Below are 19,948 nucleotides of genomic sequence, written 5' to 3' on the forward strand. Positions count from 1 at the left end.
AATGTTAAAAAAAAAACTTCCAACTTAAGTACCTATTTGATGTTCAGTTTTACGTGTATTAGGTAGTAAATATTTAAAAGAATCCGCGATAGGAAACCAAGTCACGACCTTAATGCAATCGCTGTGTCAAGGAGGTTTAAGGATAGGGTTTCAATTACTTCTCTAGGTACTTATAATAATTAAATAAGTACATTCTGAGTAAAATTATATTGTACCTAGGAACCTAAGTTTATTTAAAAAAAAATATACATTACTAACTGTGCCGCAAAAATTTGTTCTGCCTTACTCTTATCACTTAGGGGTATGAAAAATAGATGTTGACTGATTCTTAGACCTAGTTACCCTGAAAAATACCTTTATGTAATTACATATATACATATTTTCTACTAAGACAAAAACAAAACAGTTTGATTGATAGGTACATTGTTCTTGTTGCAAATGCATAACTTAAATTTCTCGAACTCTTTTTCGTAACTTTTATTAAGTTACGAAAAAGTTTTTCCCGCTATTTTATGCGTCATGCCACCGTACTTCAACGTCATGCCACTGTACTTCAACATGACTTCAACTGTCTTTATGACAATGATGTACAGTGGCATGACGTTGAAGGTTTGTGACAGATGAAGGGTGGTCCATGGTTCGCCAAGGTTCGGTGCAGGGCGTGACCACTTCGCCTGTCGGAAAACCGTTTTCTTTAGTTGCGGTGAAAACCGCTCGATCGATAGGCGGGCGCAGCGCTGTAGGCGTCGTGGGCTCCCACCCTCCGGGCACCGAACACCACTCGCTTTCTCCTCTCCACTCCGCCACCGCCACTCCGTCACTCCGGCACTCCGGCGACTTCCCGCGCCGTGCACACACGCGACGATGCGCGGCGATCGCGCCGCTCGTGACACGCGGCACAACAAAGATCACGATAACTTAAAGTCATCACTTAAAAAGGGCAATAAATCAAAAAAGCACCGGGTTGTCTTCGACGAGAGTGCTAATGAATTTTTTGAGGCCGATTATATTATTGTAGTCCGAGATGAATGCGGGTATTCCGATGAGGGGGAAAGCGAGGAATGTTCGGGTTGCGGGGCTTGCGAGCGCTTCCAGGAGCCGGAGCCTGGGGCGCTCAGCCCGCCCGAAGGGTACAAAGATATGGGGCTTTTTAATAGAGACGGGACTCTGCGGGAACAGGCTTGGTGGGAAGCGGGAGATGTTGTTTTGGTTGGCGAGAGATCCGGCACGGTGTTCACTCCTCAACACCTGCAACTTCTCCGTCGCTTGCAAAGAGAGAGGATGCTGCGGTCGGCGGTGTGCGCTGACTGCGACGCTCATACGACCGTTCATCAGCCTCTCGGTGAGTCACCTTCGTCCTTACGTCCTTGCTGAAGACGGATGCCGTCCGGTCGACCTTGGCGCCGTATACGTCTCCAATATCAGGCAGGACTTCGACAGAAACGGTTTTAATAAAATATATGCTCCAAACGACGAATATTTCGACCACGACTATAATGTTTTAAAAATTAAACAGTACTTTATTGTAAACTCGAATGCTTCTGCGATTGTTACTAGCCAAGCGAATTTAGAATTTAGGTGCTATCAGCGAAAATATAAGCCCAGCGATAACATAATTATAGCGTGATTTTTTTTAAATAACATTTTTTGAGAACCAAAGAAAAAACTAAAGGTTTTTTAAAACCTTCATTAAATTCTGCAGTAAAGGATGTCAATTAATTCAGTTAAGTAATTGATAAATGTCAAAACTTTGAACAATAACAAGATTTGTAGACGTTATAACAAATTACCACCGACGCAGCCTGTTTCTTATATTTACACGAAACACATTCTGAAAAGGATACTAATTATAGTATTATCGGAATATTTGATGAATCAAAACAAACAGACACCGACACACACCGCCTCCGGATGTCAATAAATGCTTATTTTAAAACACAATTAACAATTTAAATAGATTGAAGTCGCAAATGCTAAACAGCGTTTACCAACCGAACTAACGCCTTGTACCTATCTACCGAAAAATATGATTAATGAGATTTTCGTTATGGAACCCTATGCTTTTTGATTGTTGTTAAGTTTAATTATAAACAATAAAACATTTTATACAATAATACGAGGTCTGTTGTAAATAAAGGCGGACAACGCGGCAACAAACAATTGACGAACAATACGATTGAATTAAATAGATTGTAGTTACAAATATTAACCAGCGTGTACCAACCAAGAAGCTTATAGTACCAACCAAACTAACGCCATAAAATAAAAAGAGACTTTCGATATGGAACCCTTATGATATTTGAATGTTGTCAAATTCAAGTGTAATCAATAAATAATTTTTTACAAAGGCTGAATATTCGGTCTGTTGTATAAAAGGCATAACTATACGGACGACGCGGCAACAACTAATTTTGATAGTCGCACAAATTGCCAACGTGACAGATTTAATTAAATTTTAGATTGGCATGCGGAGCAGCTTCTGGCTGATTCAGTTTCAGTCTGATGTATATTTTAACATCTAAATTGAGCTTCCGTATTCTGTATGTAGGCAACTAAATAATAACTTTCACTATCAAGCAAAGATAATCGTTGACGGACACTGGAAATACCTACTTGGCTTTCTTGGGAAAAAGTAAAGCCTGAAACGTAGCATTACCCGTATAGCTGTAATTTTTCGAAACTGGCTGTATCTATAGCCTACGAAATAAAGTAAAAATATCCCTTTTTTAAAGAACAATAATGTCTTAATTGATAGAGTACGAAATGGTGTGATGTTATCAATGTTTACAAAACATTACAAATCTTGAAAGAAATTTCTTTCACCATTTCCAACGGGGCTACAGCAATTTTATTATAACTTACACAACACGCATCTATTTCATTTTGGAAATAAAAATATTATACTTTATGTGTTCAGTAGAAACACATGTTTTTTCCAAGGTCTAATTATTCAATGTCATTTTTCGTATTGAAATAATTAATTTCACAAGTATCTTGAATAATAATGAGTTAAATTGACGTTGAAAATATTCGGTTTTCTTTCATATAAAGATAATAACATAATATAAAGAAAAACGATGAAAAACATTAAACATTCAGTTATGTTTTTTCATAAAACTATGCATGTGGAAACAGAAGTCAGGCTAAACAAACAGTTGGCCTTGCTACGGGCGCCGTTTGTTGCTCAGCAGTCAGCACGTGGCATTTCGACTTAGTACTTTCGGTGCATAGTATAAATGTATATGGCATCTTACTTGATATGCATCTCTCTCGGCTGCTTATGAGACGGGTTAAAAACACTTCAGAATAATAGCACATAGGCCTTATATAACATTAAATCCGTTTGTAGCACGGGGGCACACGCGGGTCTCCACTAAGCGAATAAAAATACCAAAAATCCATAGCCATATTTCCTTAACAATCAAATTGAGCTAAAAGTCCACAAACTCCTATATCGTTTGTTTTTGTATGAGAGTTGAAAGTGTGGATAATTTATCGGAATGGGTTTGTTTCTATTACAGTATGTAACCACTTTACGCAGCTAAACTAACACGATAAAAAACTTTATATACACTATATACACTATATACACTCTCTCAAAGAAAGACAAACAAGCTATAAGTCGCGTAAAAATGATCGTGTTTACAATCTGAAGTGTTGAAATAATAAAAAGATATCGGCTCAATCAGTTCAATAAATTCCACTTAGTTATAAGCAATATTGCAAAGCGGATGTTTTTAATCTACCTTCATAACGCTCGTCGACCAATCGCAAAAAGAAAACAACAATAAATGAGCAGAGCATATCAATAACTGATGAGGTGTTTGATTAATTAATTTGATTGGATAGGATTGCACGAGTTAAATGAAATGCGAATCTCATATTAAATAAGCTTGTTCTTTTACGCTTGTTGATTGTTGATCTTATCGGTAATGCGTTATTGTTATTTTATATATTTATTAGAGAAAATAAATATATAGGCTAATACGGTCAACGTTTTTGTGCAAAATTTTAAACATAGGTTATTCAATTTACCGAAACAAAATCTAATTAACAATTAATGTTATTTGGACCAAGAGAGCAATCAATATTAAAAGCCAATTTTTTCTTAAACATGTCAACAATAGGCAGCACATTTTAGTAGATTGAAATGTTTATAATTCGGATATATTTATGGTTGAAATTATTCCCAAACGAAGAACACTAATTATGCGTACCCGAAAATATAGGTAACTCAAATCTTCTTTTATAACAAATAGCTTTCAGGGATTACGTTAACAAAGCAAAAAAGCATGTGTTTATAAATAGGTCTATATTTAAATGAAACACACAACAACGGAAACATTATAAATGATCAAGTAATAAATGTAATAAATTTTATCAAACAAAAATAGAACCAGAACTTCTAATATAATATTTTCGACGTCTTCCAATAAATAATTGGATTCTATTTTTGTTACGTTTTTATATGAAAAATTGAATACGCTTATATAGGTAATAATAATATAGAATAATCGAATTCTCATAATGTATTTAATAGCATTAATTACAAAGATCTAAGTAGTTCACGCCAGAGCGCAGGAATTGCCAAATGCACGTATTAATAGCATTACACAATTAACACATTATGAATCGGTAATTATAAATTAAACTGGCCATTAAGCGTAAATTTATTCAAAGCGCATTAGGGATTCAATATTACAATACACTATTATGTATTTAGCATAAGCATCTAATCATAGAATACTAATTAAACAACAGATAACCAGCGCCGCTCACAATAGCTCTTAACAAGTAAGCCGTGACAAGTGGTCTTGTCATCTCGATTGGGTTTTATAGGTTAACTGTGTTTAGACCTAAATCCAACTAATCATAGATCTTCTCTCTTGTATAGACTAAAAGAATGAATAAGAAAAAATAGTTTGAAATAATATGACGTTGAATTATTAATTTTTGCTAATAGAGTTTGGTTCAAATAATGTACATGAATTAATTATACATATTGCATGTAAGGCACAAGGAGAATTCGTGCAGCTAAACTTTTAAAAACCCAGATTCGATACCAATAAGTGGACATGTAAAATAATTATGAAAAAGGAGAAAACGTAGAGTGTCAGAAGATTTTCATATTTTACGTTAGATATATCCCGAATATAAAACGAAATTCTATATCTCTACAAATATAAAACTGTTCACATAATCTAAAAGTCAATTTTAATAAAAATAAACCACTAAACCAGTGTATCCATAATTGATTGAATTCGGTTCGAATGCAGTTCTAAATACATTTCAATACACTAATGGAGATTACACGTACTTGCGGCAGGGGCTGCAATATACAAATTGACGTTCCGTTATGTAGAGGTTTCGTGGACAAAACGTTCGAAGCTACACAGGATTTCTGAAGCTTGTTGAGTAACTAGATGTCGTCGAAGCACCTGGGTGTAATTGCAAGAGCATCAATAGACCAGTGTCTGGGCATGATGTAGGCCTTTGTTGTCAACTCTGTTGTTCTGCTGCATGACTTCAGAAGTCGATTCATCGCTCTCGAGATGAAATTGTATTTTACTGAAGCATCGGAAAAAGTAAGCAATCGATCAAAGCAGAAGCTTAAAATTCAATCAACTTATGATCGAAGATTAAAGAGAATCCCTTCAAGTTTATTGCAAGGAGACATTTAATTAGATTATTAAACTCTGCTATATTTTATTTTTTATTTGATAGTAATATTTAAAGTATAATAAACTCGGTACTCTTCCAATATCACTTTTACAAGCACATAGTTACTTTAATTTATTTTCGATAAAAACGACCAGGCTATCAATTATGATAAAAAAATCGAAAAGCATTCAGGCAAAGTAAATACTAGATATTTTTCTGCATCGAAATTAATCTACCTTCATGCTTAAATTGAGAGCTTACTTGCAGAATAAGCTATAACAGCATATTAATCCCTAGTCTTAGTTCCAAATCGCCATCTGTGCCCAATCGCAGTTCCATTAGACTTAATGTTCGGGCACATATATTTGTCATTTACTATAATATGCATCGTGTGTTCTGTCCAAAATATTATATGCGAACTATCATACGCTATTTAAGGAATTCAGTAAACAGTGTATTTAGAATGCCACCGATTTAACGTGTTCGAAGCGTATTATGCGGCTTAATTTAATAATGAAATTGTTCTGTGAAAGCCTGTCATCAAGCTAATCCAAATGAATGCAAATTGGACGGACCTGAAATTCTGATACAACAATCGGTTTTGGAATTCAATAAGCATTAATAATAAGCATTGTTATCATCAGCAGATATTTGTTTATGATTGATTAATCACTTATTATCTTTACGTGTATTATTTTGTATGTTTATGTCAGTTTTCGTGAGCGTACTAAGAAACTGCTTAAGTAAAGACTGCCATGTTACAAATTTTCCAGAGTTGGTATTTCGTTTTGAAATTAAAATTCTTGCTACATGTAAAGTATTAAGGCAGTGAGCTTAAATTTTTCTCGTTATACTCGACAGGTAGTTCCGCCTTGAAAATTAAAAGTCAAGACGCTCATGTTATTTTACAAATTGGAATAGCGCACACATATTATTCTACGTGCCTATTATATTAAAACTAACGGTGGATCTGAGAATGAGGTTTATTTATACAAATAGTTTAAGCTTTACGTATCTTATATTATGAGCCATTGGTTGATTGTTGATAATATACAGCCTTTATTCAATCTAATGCGTGCTTGAGTGCCAGAATAAGCCATTCTGTTGGGAATGAAATAGTTAATTAGCTTTTCCATTCATATACCAAAGAGATACGACAAAAATAGAGACTGTCTGTCTTTACCTGCTAATTACTTAAATAGGACATACCTTCCTACTTCGAATCATAAGATTTTGTTTATTAATAGGCAATACGTTGTATATAATTAGAATAGCATGCAGTTGTTTAAAATAATCTTTGTGCAGGATAATATAACTAAGGTTTTATTGATTTCGAGTAAAAATGACTTCTTGTTCATAAAGGTTGTTTTATATACAAAAACAATATAAATTCATTTATTTTTCTGACACAGTTTTAAACGAAAGAGTTGTTTAAATAAAAAAAATAAAACAACATTTCTCAGACTAAAGAATTTTTAAAGAAAACCAAAGAAATGTTATAGTCCTTTGAAACATATATATTGTACTTTATTCCGATTCTAACAGACAAAGAGCCATTAAAAAGAGTTATGCTATGCAGCACTTTTATGCAGTAACGGTATAGAATTACTCATCATTGAGACAGAGTACAATACTTTCCTTGTTTTTAATTACAGTTTGACCTCACTTTGATGAAAATAGTTTTTAATTGTTTAAACTTATGTTGAAAATAGCAGTATGAAGTCTGCTTCATACTGCTATTTTCAATATATTCTTATATACTATACGATATTGTGATACATACTAATTGTTTTGTAAATGTAATTAATTGTTTTGTTTATGGTTACTTAATACTTATAGGTATATACGCCAATAAAGTGTTCGTATTAGGTACTTTTTTAAAACTGTGTTTAAGTCTGAAGCAGATTTAAATACGGGCTTAAAGAGCCGAAACATTGTGAAAAGTAAATTCACACACGGCGTCTAGCCTACGGTTCAACGACACCTAGACCGTGTGAGTGTCAGTGCACCCTAAGTCTAAGGTGACCGTCACATGGGGGACTCGTTCTTTACAGACTACAGTCTACACATACCTTCACTGAACGACCTGAACGAGCCCTAAGGAAAAATATTAAACATTTAAGTCCCCGCAGGGGTTGGAATCATGTAATTGTTGAGCTCGTTTTATGTTTTCCGTGCCTACATCAAAAGAAATATTTATTATAATGATATACCTAGAAGAATTTTCCACGGTTACTTTTACAAAATATTATGTGTACTCCTATTTTATTTACAAAATATTATTAAAACGGTCAAATCTTAGTTATGATTATCCTATTGTCCTGAATAGATCTCGTTTTACAAGTTTATCATCCTTATAAAATATTAGAACCTAAAAGATTAAAAAAAATAATATTTTTATTCGTTTTACGCTTCTTCGAAAAAATATTATAATATTTTAAATATTGATGAATATCGTTTTTATTGAAAACATAAATTCAGTTTCCACGTTATAAATTAATCAGAAATGATCATGTAATTTATTACACGTAAAGTGATTAAATGGCCAATAATTGTCAGATATTCGGAAAATGTACTTTTAAGCATATTACGATTAAACGTTGTTCTCTAGTATCTACCGATTTAAAATGGATTGTTATTTATAATTTCGTTATTTTTGTAATACGGTATTGATACGTCAAAATGTAGAGATCATAGGCGTAGTCTCGACACTAATCGACATCGATATCGACCGAAATCGGTCGGTAACTAACGATTATCAGTAACCAATCAGTAACTATAGTATAGACCTAAAAAATTTAGTGTTATTTTTCCAAGAAATTTAGCTTAGTTTTAGGGAATAGATAGTAAATTAAAATTAGTTATATTAATTTTCGCATTATTACAATTGCAATTGCATATAAAAAAAGCAAATTTTATGCACAAAAAAACATGGCAGTTAATTTAATTTTAATCAAATTCGATATTTTTTATATCAATCGTTTAATTAATGTTCTATTAATTACATATTCATGGAATCCAAAATTCCATGTATGGCAACCTCTTTATTTATTTTTTTGACATTTGACATCAATCATCAATCATGAAAATAATATTTCTAAATATAAATTGTGTGTTTTCAAGAGGATAATTTTTAATTATATTCTTAAAAGTCCTATAAATCTATTGGATAACAAATATCCTAAGAAAATATCAATCTGCGTTATGTTTTTATATAGTTAAAGCTATTAGTTTTAGTTTAGTAATATTTTGTTATTTGTGAAGTGCAATAAAATTCTAATCAAAAGACTCCAAAAGCTCTACAAGATAGGGCTCCAAAAGCTCTCAATTCGAATCCTTTTGAGAAATCTTTAAGACATCATAGAAACTGACGGAACTAAAACTAAGGACGGAACGGATAATTTGTATAACTTGTATTTTTAGCTTGTATTATTATATTATATTATGTGCATCATTGTATATTTTATTACAGTTAATAAGCAAAGGATGCAATGCAATTGATTTAGCGGTTCACGGTTAATATTATTTATGTGTTAAATAAAAATATTTATCTATAAATTTTATATTTTACAGATGAACAAGTTACTAGAATTATTATGTTGGTGAGGGATGATGGTTTTGAGCCAAATTTTCAACTACGCTATTATAAACTGTTAAATTAAAATTGTCTAATAAATTTATTTCGTAATTGAATCGTTTTATTTTATTTGTATTCATCTGTATAATTTTATTACCATAGAAGTTCAAAAAGAAATAAATCGAATATGAATGCAATAATTTAGGCTGAATAAATGCAGACAGCAGTACACTATTTTAATATTTATTTAATATAATATAAGAGGCTTCTTAACATTTTCAATAAGATTTTGAAACCATCTTAAAAATAAAACATTATTTGTTTATTTTATTTTAATTGCAATAACATTAAATAAGAGAAAAAAATATTGCGTTAAATCATAATATAGCATCGGAAGTGTGAAATATCTTCTATTTATTATAAAATTATAATAATATATAATGTTTCCGATATTATCAACCGTATCTACAAACCCACACAAACCGTAAGGCCCTTCTCCCATTTCGATACTTCTAGAATACGATACTCGAGTAGAATACTAGTTAGATATTTGCTCGCTGCCCGATGCTCGCATATTAAGCGACTGAAAAATGACTAAATTCATCATTATTGTGCCTCGTTTTTGTAGATGGACGCTATGTCGAGCGATTCCAGTGACGATGTAAAAGTAGGATGTACTGGATTCATCCATATATTGAAAGAAACATAAGTAAATTGTAGAGTTTTTATAGCCGCACGAGAACTACAACATGATGATAAGAATTTTTTATCTTTCTTCCGAAGAGATACGCGCGAAACGCGACGCAAAAACGACCACCTATACTAGTCGCGGACGTGTAGGATACCGGTAGCGTAATGGGAGAAGGGCCTTCGAGATCTTGTCGAGATCAAACGTCGGTATGATAACGATTGACAATGTCAAAGAATAATTTGTTTTGACAATATTCGAATGTGTTGCAAAGAAATGATTTTCCAAATCCATGAAATCTATATTTTATTTATTTTTCATATATCTACGGAATTGAAATAATGATGTTATTAATTTAGATAAAAATGCATTGCTACAAGGCTATTATTATATAAATATTTTGACGCATAAAGGAAAGTTTTGTGAAGAATAAAAATTATAAACAAATATGTATCCATTGTATGCTTCCATCAAATTGGGGAGAGGTATTAAGCGACATCATTTTCATTGCTGAAGACGGGTCTATAAATAAGTTATCGGTAATTACCGACTAATTTGTACAGACTACAGGGGCAGTTTTCTATTCAAAAATGAACGGTGTGTGTCACAATTTGAGTGGCTCGGTCATCATAACAACATCGCTTAGTTGAGGATATATATAAAATGAAACCCGTTTTCCTTGGTCACGTCATCACGCGTGAACGGGTGGACCGATTTCGATAATTCTTTTTTTATTAGATTCCTTGAAGTACGAGGACGGTTCTTACGTAGAGAAAACGTAAATATGTACCACGGGAGAGGCCGGCGCGGACCGCTAGTTGAGGATAAAATTCAAACGCAGAAGATTTTTAGAGATAATATTTAAGAAGATTATCATATCGTTCACTAGGTGTTGAATTCTTATAATAAGTAATTCCTTGAACTTCGAGCTTTCTAAATAAACAAAGAACTTCTTATGAAATGGATTTCGATGTCTTATTATTGAACCTTTTAGGAAGACTATCAACGTTTTAGAACAAGTTTTTCCTTGTAATATCAAATCAATTAAAATTAATCTGGTTAACGTAGCTGTTCATAGCACTCTATTTGACAAACTGCATTGGGTAAGAATTCCGCATAAATGTACAATCAAATCTCAGATTCAAATGTATATTAATATGAAAGTTCTTGGAATCCTTCATGTGTGTGAGATTCTTCGAAAGCGTATTTTATTTGTCGAGAGCCCTATATTGTACCTACAGCTGTTTAGCTTTAACAATGCAGTACAATGTAATATCATTTTTCCTAACTTGACAATAACAGTATAATCCGCTTTGGTGTTGTTACTTTTTATTGAAATGGCATTGAGGCACTCAAAAGTTTTAAATAACGGTGCGCAATGCAATGACTCGCGTTATTAAGCCGTCTGTGTAGCGACAATGTCATACCCTTGTTATTTAGATTTCTATGGTCATATCAAAGGGGCGTATTACCCGTAGTCCCCCCGTAATGACCCACTGGTGGGTCTACGGGTAATATGTTTTCCCCGTGGACCCACTGCTATAGAATGACATGACAGTGGGTCTACGGGCACTTGAATTAAAAGTACTTTTTACCCGTGTTCCCCTGCTGCCATATTTTGACTATTATAGAGACCCAATTATTATCTGGATTTCCCGGTTTATGCCCTACGTAATTGTTTCGAATTATCCGTTGATTTCGAATATTATAAAATTCGGTTGTGGATATTCGATTAAAGTAAAAAATAAATAATTGTTATTGTTAGGATGAAAAATATTAGGAAGGACATTTTCGGATTCAAATTTTCGGAGGTAAAATTCGGAGAACTTTGCAGTGGTGGCTTTGGTGAACGTTGAACGATGGAAAGTGAAGAGGGTTATGTTTTTCTCGACTCTATGTATATTTTAAAGCGAAAACAAGAAAAATTTTTCGTGCCAAAATGTAATCTCAACAAGAAAATAATGTTTAATAACTTCAGACAATGTGTTTGAGTGTGGTATCAAAATAAATAAATTTTAACGGTTATTTCAAATATATATTCTGTATTTAAATTTTAAGTATATGTTTTATTGAGTTTACAATAGGAATTTTCATCTTTATAATATTAGTTTTAGTAAAATCTGATATTCGCAACCGAAACTATTCGAAACTAAAGGATAATTCGAAATAATTACGCAAGGCATAAACTGGCACACATAATAATATAATAATGGGGTCTCTATAATAGTCAAAACATGGCAGCAGGTGGACCACGGGTAAAAAGTACTTTTTATTCAAGTGCCCGTAGACTCACTGTCATGTCATTCTATAGCAGTGGGTCCACGGGGAAAAATATTACCCGTAGACCCACCTGTGTGTCATAGCGGGGGGACTACGGGTAATACGCCATTTAGGGTAGGTTACCTACAACGACGTCATAACCTTTTACCTACCTATCCAAAATGTTTTAAATTTAACGGTACATTTAAAAGTTTACGATTATTGTCGAGAATTTTAAATACATTTATTTCTCGCTGCTGTATTTTGAATGCGCAACAATTAATTATTACAATTCACAGCGTTAGCGCAGTGAACAAAGCAAATAATATGCGCTGGCGAGGTCACACGTTAATTAACCTTGAAGCGAATTTAGGACAAACCGCCTTACTGCAGGGCTGTTCTTTCTACGTCTCTATTTAGAAGTGTAATTCAGTGGTTATACATCTTTAATTCCTTCATTTAATTTATATTAAAACCGTTCGGAATTAGCTCAAGGTTATGCAGTTTTGACGTTTTCTAGGATGAAATTGCTATTTCCTTAAATAGTTCGTAAAAAAAGGTATTATTTAAAACTTTATTTAAAGACTTTATTGTGCTGCCAATATAGCAATAAATACAAAAAAAATACTAAAAATATAAAAGTTACAATAAATAACGTTGTTGTATTTCTCACGTAAAATGTAATAGAAGTAACATATTTTCTTATATTGAAAATAGTAAGTTTACGAAGTCATATCACAGAATGAATACCTGTTCAATTTCCATATGATTTAGTTTATATAGGGGGAAATGGAAATGTGAGCTGCATACGTGGACATCAAAAGCTTGGAAATGAACGGAATTTCTATTGCGCATTTCCTATGACACAAAATGAACATTTCAAATTTATGCTAACTAGATAGGAAATTGATTTGCAATATGTTTCGAGTTATTAGAAATTCATCACACTACGCGCATATCGGTTCGGAAATGGGATATAAGAATTGTAAACGAAAACCTAAGTCAAATGGCTAGTGATTGGCATTTCAATTACTGGCCATTTCGCTTAGGTTTTCGTTTGGTGTACCTATATCCAACAGATAAAGTTTAAAAAAATTAATAAATGTGTTCATGTCAGCCCTGTTATTGATTGTCTGGATAATTGGCTGTAACTAAATATTATTCGTGGGGTAGACAATAAAGCAAGTGAAGTGGCGCGTTGTAATTATCTTCCTCGCCTTGCCTCTTGTAGATCGAAGGATTAAACGCTCGGGAACAATATTGTGTACAAATATTGACATTGAAGATTTTTGATGAGGTAATTAGCTATTATTTTAAGGTGCACTTGCTTGAATGAATTAAAATGCGATTAGTTGAAATTAAAAGTGACAGTGTTTTGGGTAAGGAAAGAGAAACAATAAACACACTTTAATATTTACTAGCTTACCGCCCGCGGCTTCCCATGGGAATTTGACGTTTCACCGTGGTAAGAATTAGCTTTTGTCACTCTCTATCCTCCTAATTAGCGTTTAGCTACTATTATGTATTCTGTGTCCTAATTATCTCGATACAAAAATCATACCATAAAATTGCTCTTGCGACGCGAAAGATAGACAAACACACTTTCGCATTAATATAATGATTTATTTTGAAAGTGAAACAATACCTTCTTAATTCTTAATACGTAAAAATCTATTTAATACGTAAAAATCGAATATTAAACAATAACCAGCTATTAATCACAATGTTCATTATATATTTTGATGGATCGTGGACTTTTAGAATGTAAAAATATTTTCATAGGTATCTGATCTGATGATGATATATATTTTTTTGTCATCTATATAATCTAGGTTATTGATAATATGATATACGGGCTACATTTTTAAATTGAGACGAGTTTGATGCCAATTATGCCGCATTGACAAGCTGCAGCAAAATCTGATGCAATTCTGCACACCTCGCGTATTCACGAAAGCGTGTTGACGAGGCAGTGCCGTAGAAAAACAGTAATTGGCGGAATAACAAACAAAAACATATAGTTTTTTCCTGTGGTTTTTTCTCAGAAAATATCATATTTCTAACGAAGAAGTATTTTGTTACCTTTTTACTATAATAATATTTTAACAATGGCTATTCTTGTATTGTTGACAAAAAAGTAAAATAAATCTCAGAATCAGTAATGAAGTGTTACATGAAAGTGCAAATAAATTGTTGATTTATTTTAGTTAAAACTGTTTACTATTTACCCGTGCCGATAGCCCGAGGAAATCGCAACAGCAATTAACACTTGAGTATTTTATTTCCCGTACATTTCTGATTAAATTTACCTTAATTCACTTAAATAAGTAGCGCTTTTATAGCAATATGAAATAATTAATAAAAGTGGCTCACGATTGATATATTTATCCATTCGTTCTACAAAATGTATTAATCATATTCCGTGTGTTAAATGAATTAAAATTAACGATACAATTACTATAATATATTATCGGTTTCATAAAGCTCGTTATATCAGAATTAATATTTCTGTTTATATTTGTGGTTTTATGGATAATAGGCATTATCATTGATTCAGAATTGACTATGGTATGCAAATGCCGATGAGGTTTTGTTGAAGCGTCTCTTCATTAATATGCAATATGCATGATCATTTTAGCTTGTTTTTATTTTTGTTTCACACGCATTTTTTATATATTCACAATGACTTAAAAATACAAACATCTTAAATCAACAATCTCAAAATACAATCTTTTCTTTAGTCGATTCTTCCACTAGTTAGACGAGCTTTCCGCCTCCAAATTTGAAAATAGTAAAGAATATACTAAAACAAGTAGAATGACCTTTCCTTAAGTTTATTAAAAAGTACATAAATTAATTGAACTAAAACGCAATAGCTCTTTATCATAATCGCAGTATTGTAAAGCCTCTAAACTTTTTTAATTCACAACTTTAACACTTGTAAAGACCGTAGCTAGCTTTTCTAGAAAATGGAAACAACGATAAACCAATTATGTATAGGGATAGTGAAGATAAACAATAAAACACTTGAATACAATCCTGAGGGATTTCCAAGAATTTATGCGAACAGTTGAGCGCAATAAACGCAACTTGTATTTCTAACGCCCATGCAAAACACATTTTTCCTGTCTCGTACTATTTTATTCGGATTTCTTTTTAAATGGAAATAGTAGTTTAGGTACATAAATATAGATGTTGATGGAGAGCATTTTATTTTTGTACGCGTCGGTAGTTGATATTACAATGTTTAATAGTTTATTTTTAAAGCGCTTTTTTGTTGTGACTGTAGTGGATTTAGATTTCAGAATCATATAATAATAATTGGAGTCTAGATTGGATAGTGTCGATGAATGAATGACGATGACATATCCATAATAATCTTTCTTAATATATATAAATCTCGTGTCACAATGTTTGTCCTCAATGGACTCCTAAACCACTAAACAGATTATAATAAAATTCGCACACCATGTGCAGTTCGATCCAACTTGAGAGATAGGATAGTTTAAACATGTAGGTACCACGGGCGAAGCCGGGGCGGACCACTAGTTAAATAATAAAAAGCTTCGCATTCTTGGCTCTTTGTCAATATTTGAATTAGGTACGATTGTTAAATTTTTGAAATAAATAATCTCCTTAATATTTTATTTACATTACATTTTGTTCAATGTAGACTTGTATATATACGAAAAATATTGTTCATATTACATTCCCGCCTATAGTCAACAATATTAATTATTGATAAAATTTATCTTACTTTCTACAAATTACCTATACTATTTTGAGTAGATAAATAGCAAATATCCTATGAATTTTTATTAAGAAAACGGAAAAAATGCAAAATCAACACTTTCCTTCTACTTTTTACCAGCTGACCTAGTGAACTTCGTAGCGCTTCGTGAATTTTTTCTCATAAATTCTCTTTTCGAGATATTCTTCTATGTTTAAATAGTTAAAATGTAACGAATTCCATATAATAAAAATAATTCACGGTTCTCTAGTTATAGACAGTGCATTTTTTTGCTGGTTAGGCCGTTTATTGTTTCTGAAATATTTCTCTTATGAGCAACAAGTATTTAAATGTTTCTACTAGGTAGCATAAAATATAGACACGCTAAAACTTAAAAGGGGATGCCGATTCATAAGTTGGTATAAATTCATAAACATATTTTATTTCAGTATTTATTTATATTTTTGTTTTTATAATATGTAAAATTACTAATTGGCTTCCTTATGTTTTGATTTGTCCTTTGCCTGAAGGTTGCCTAGCAGAGATAGTTTTGAGCCATTAGGCTGCCATTTGTACATTTTGAATGGTTTTGTTTTACTTTTATTTTAAAAGACTGTTATACAATAAAGAGTAAATAAATAGATAGATAAATATTTATCGAAGTATCGTAATAGTTTCGATAATCTTAGTGGTGTACCTAGTTATATTATTAGTATGATGTATGCAATTCCTATAATACAATTCACTGTAATTTGGGTCAGTCTGCGTAGCTTCACACATAGCTCAAGTTTCGGTTTGCGGGCTACGATTTGCAGACATGAATGATTAATACACCATGTATATGTTATTGTAAAGGCCCGAGGGAAATCCTAAGATTTTCAAGTAGAACCTAAGATTTACCAAACTTGAATGGTTCGCTGCTGCGGCATAATCGCAAGATTTTAAATGTCGGTAAATAAATTCTTTCAAATGTTTAAATGACATCTGAAAAATTTTGTTTCTATTTACCTAAAACCACCTAAAACCTAAAGAGGCAGCTTGAAGGCAAAGAGGCAATTCAACTTACTAAATTTTATATTGAACTAGCTTTCCGCCCGCGGCTTGGCTCGCGTTTTCAAAGGAAAACCCGCGCAGTTCCCGCTCCCGTGGGATTTCCGGGATAAAACTTATCCTATGTGTTAATCCAAGTTACCCTCTATATGTGTGCTAAATTTCATTGTAATCGGTTCAGTAGTCATTGCTTGAAAGAGTAACAAACACACACACACACACACATCCTCACAAACTTTCGCATTTATAATATTAGTAGGAAGGATACATAATATAAAAACTTATATTATAACATATACCTATATATTATATTCGTCACTTCTCTGACCTTCCTTAACATTTTCTTCTTAGTTACGCTACATTTGTCATGAATTTAAATCGATAATTGCCTACGAATGTCGTCCCACGTAGCAAATGACGTACTACGCGTTTTCCGCCGACACATTTAACGGATTTCTTTGATAATAATATGTAAGGTTATATTATAATTATATAAGGTTAAGACTGACATTTCATTAAATCGTTATTTTACAAGTAGCTACTCAACTCTAATAGTAAAGGTCCGAAACCAAGACGAGCAAAGCGGAACAAGTGAAGCGCACGGGCACTACCTACCTTTTCTCGAAGCGCTTCGACGTTTTTTTGAACCCTCATAACTTGGGTTTGGATTATGCTAGATCAACAAAATTTTCGGGATATATTGCCAATAGCGGACTTATTGAAAATATTAAGTTTTAATTACATTAGCTTTTATACTTCAGATTTTATTTATATCTAAAAAACGCTAATTTCGTCACTGACTCACTGATGATCATCAAAATTCTTAAGGTATTTCCTAATGTCCTAGAAAGCTGAAATTTTGTATGTAAGCTAGTATTAGCACACAAACAACAAAAAAATTATAAAACTTGTAACTTTCATCCCCCAACCCCTTAAACTAGGGAATGGGAGTTTGTATGAGACCTGTAATTTTAAATTAAATTTTGATGACGGTAGAGGTCTAATCTAATAATCTAAAACTTGGTTCCCCTAGATATATATATATGCATAGGTACTCCTTGTTAAAAAAAAATTAAAAATTTAATCGACATATAAAATTTTGTTACAAACAACTTACAAAAAGAAATGAAATCCCACCAAAAACATTTTCATGTAAAATGTTGCCAAGACGAGCCCATATGACTCGCACTGTGAAAAAGTTATCAGATCTCATGTAGAGCCAAGCTTCTAACACTACACGCCCTAACTCTACTAGGCCTAACTTCACAAACTCTACACCTTAGTCAAAATATGTGGCTTGGCCGTTCGTTACTACAAGAACTATTGTATAACACAAAAGTAATGAACAGTGAATTAATTAATTTTTCACCTTACGCCGATGTGAATGTAGCGAAATGGCCAAGCCACATATTTTGACTAAGGTGTAGAGTTTGTGAAGTAAGGCCTTGTAGAGTTAGGGCGTGTAGTGTTAGAAGCTTGGCTCTACATGAGATCTGATAACTTTTTCACAGTGCGAGTCATATGGGCTCGTCTTGGCAACATTTTACATGAAAATGTTTTTGGTGGGATCGTTATTTTACAAGTAGCTACTCAACTCTAATAGTAAAGGTCCGAAAACGTCGTCGTGGTAAATTGCTTTTTAGTGAAACTTAAGATTTATCAGTAAACTGGTTTTTACACTATTAACATAATATAATCAATTAAATGTCTTTGATTAATTATTATTATTGATGCGATTTTAAAACTTGTCAAGGATTTTGCTAATATTTTTGGAGCTAGAAATGGACTATTTGCTTATAGTGTGTAGATTCAAGTAATATCTAAAGTGTAATTTGAACACGAACAGGCTCTCATCTATTCGTGTTAAAGACATTGTTGCCGATAACGTAACATTGTATTGAAGGTAAACTCATTGTGTTGTAAATTAGAGCTTAAAGCTGGATTTAATATCATTGAATATTGATGACGTGTTGTGGATGGGTGGCGGTATTTGAGAAGATTATAAGTCTACCTAATATGCGTTGTGGAATCTCGTGTGTTTAGTATTAGTATGGTATAAGGTAAGTGTCTCTTTACCAAAGAGAGACATTCAAATGTTATCGGGCTTCCTAAAAAAAATCAGTCTCAATCCGAAGGAAGGATTGAAACACGCTTTTGCTCGCCGATAAAGCTATCTTTCAGTAACGTTATGCGCCTGATAGCACCCGTTTCGTTCGGATCTCCGCTCGCGGAGTATGATTAAATAGAGCCACATGTCTACGTACACGTTAAATATGTCTTCTAAATTTCATCAATTTGACCGGCCGTTGTGGCTGACGCTGAACGAGCAGGTAACATTTATTAGGGTAAGAGCTGAGTGATCCGTGCTCTGTAAGGGTTTTCCTGACTATTCGATTATAGGTACCGTGTATAATTTGATACGTGAAAAACTTCTTGGTTCTATCAAATTTCATCAATATTAGATGGATAGAACGTAAGTGGTACTTATAGCTATTATATTACAAGTGCCTCTTCGTTACATCTTTATTTTCTTATTATTGTCTATTTGCTTCTTTCTTGATTTATTATGACGCTGAGAGGAAATATTTTCAAGTGTTTTATTATTATAAATGCTGCATAATACTACGCGAGGGCGTTGTTTTTTCCACTTCACTACTCATTAAAAGTTATTTCTTATTCAAATGCAATTTTCCTGGTAACATTTATATAGAATTTCTTTTCCTTTTAAAACATGAAGGACGTATTCTTGTTGTATTATAAAATATATATTTGAAATTTCCTTTCAATTTAATATGCATATTTCAATATTTTACAATAAAAATAAATTTACATTTCTTAGAACTCACTATTGAAACGGATTACTCCACAGTCGCATCAATAAACCTTTCAAAAGTTTTCCCGCGCATTTTTCTCCAGAGAATATTATCAAGAGCGCCGCGACTGCAACGGCTCTTTATACAGATAATATTTATTGGAAATTGGT

At 32.7% G+C, this 19,948-nt stretch overlaps 1 protein-coding gene across 3 annotated transcripts in view; it reads left to right on the forward strand.

Moving 5' to 3' along the window:
- Positions 1–684: 684 nt before the first annotated feature.
- LOC123705367 overlaps positions 685–19,948 on the forward strand; it is a 94,536-nt gene continuing 75,272 nt past the window's right edge. For 2 of the 3 annotated variants that reach the window (XM_045654110.1, XM_045654111.1), the window contains exon 1: positions 685–1,342. In XM_045654110.1, coding sequence (XP_045510066.1) covers positions 865–1,342 — 478 coding nt within the window. In that variant the 5' untranslated portion in view covers positions 685–864. The remainder of the gene's footprint in view (positions 1,343–19,948) is intronic. The other variant, XM_045654112.1, reaches the window with a different exon arrangement.

The sequence above is a fragment of the Colias croceus genome, chromosome Z (genome assembly GCF_905220415.1).
Source record: "Colias croceus chromosome Z, ilColCroc2.1".
Classification (NCBI taxonomy): Eukaryota; Metazoa; Arthropoda; class Insecta; order Lepidoptera; family Pieridae; genus Colias; species Colias croceus.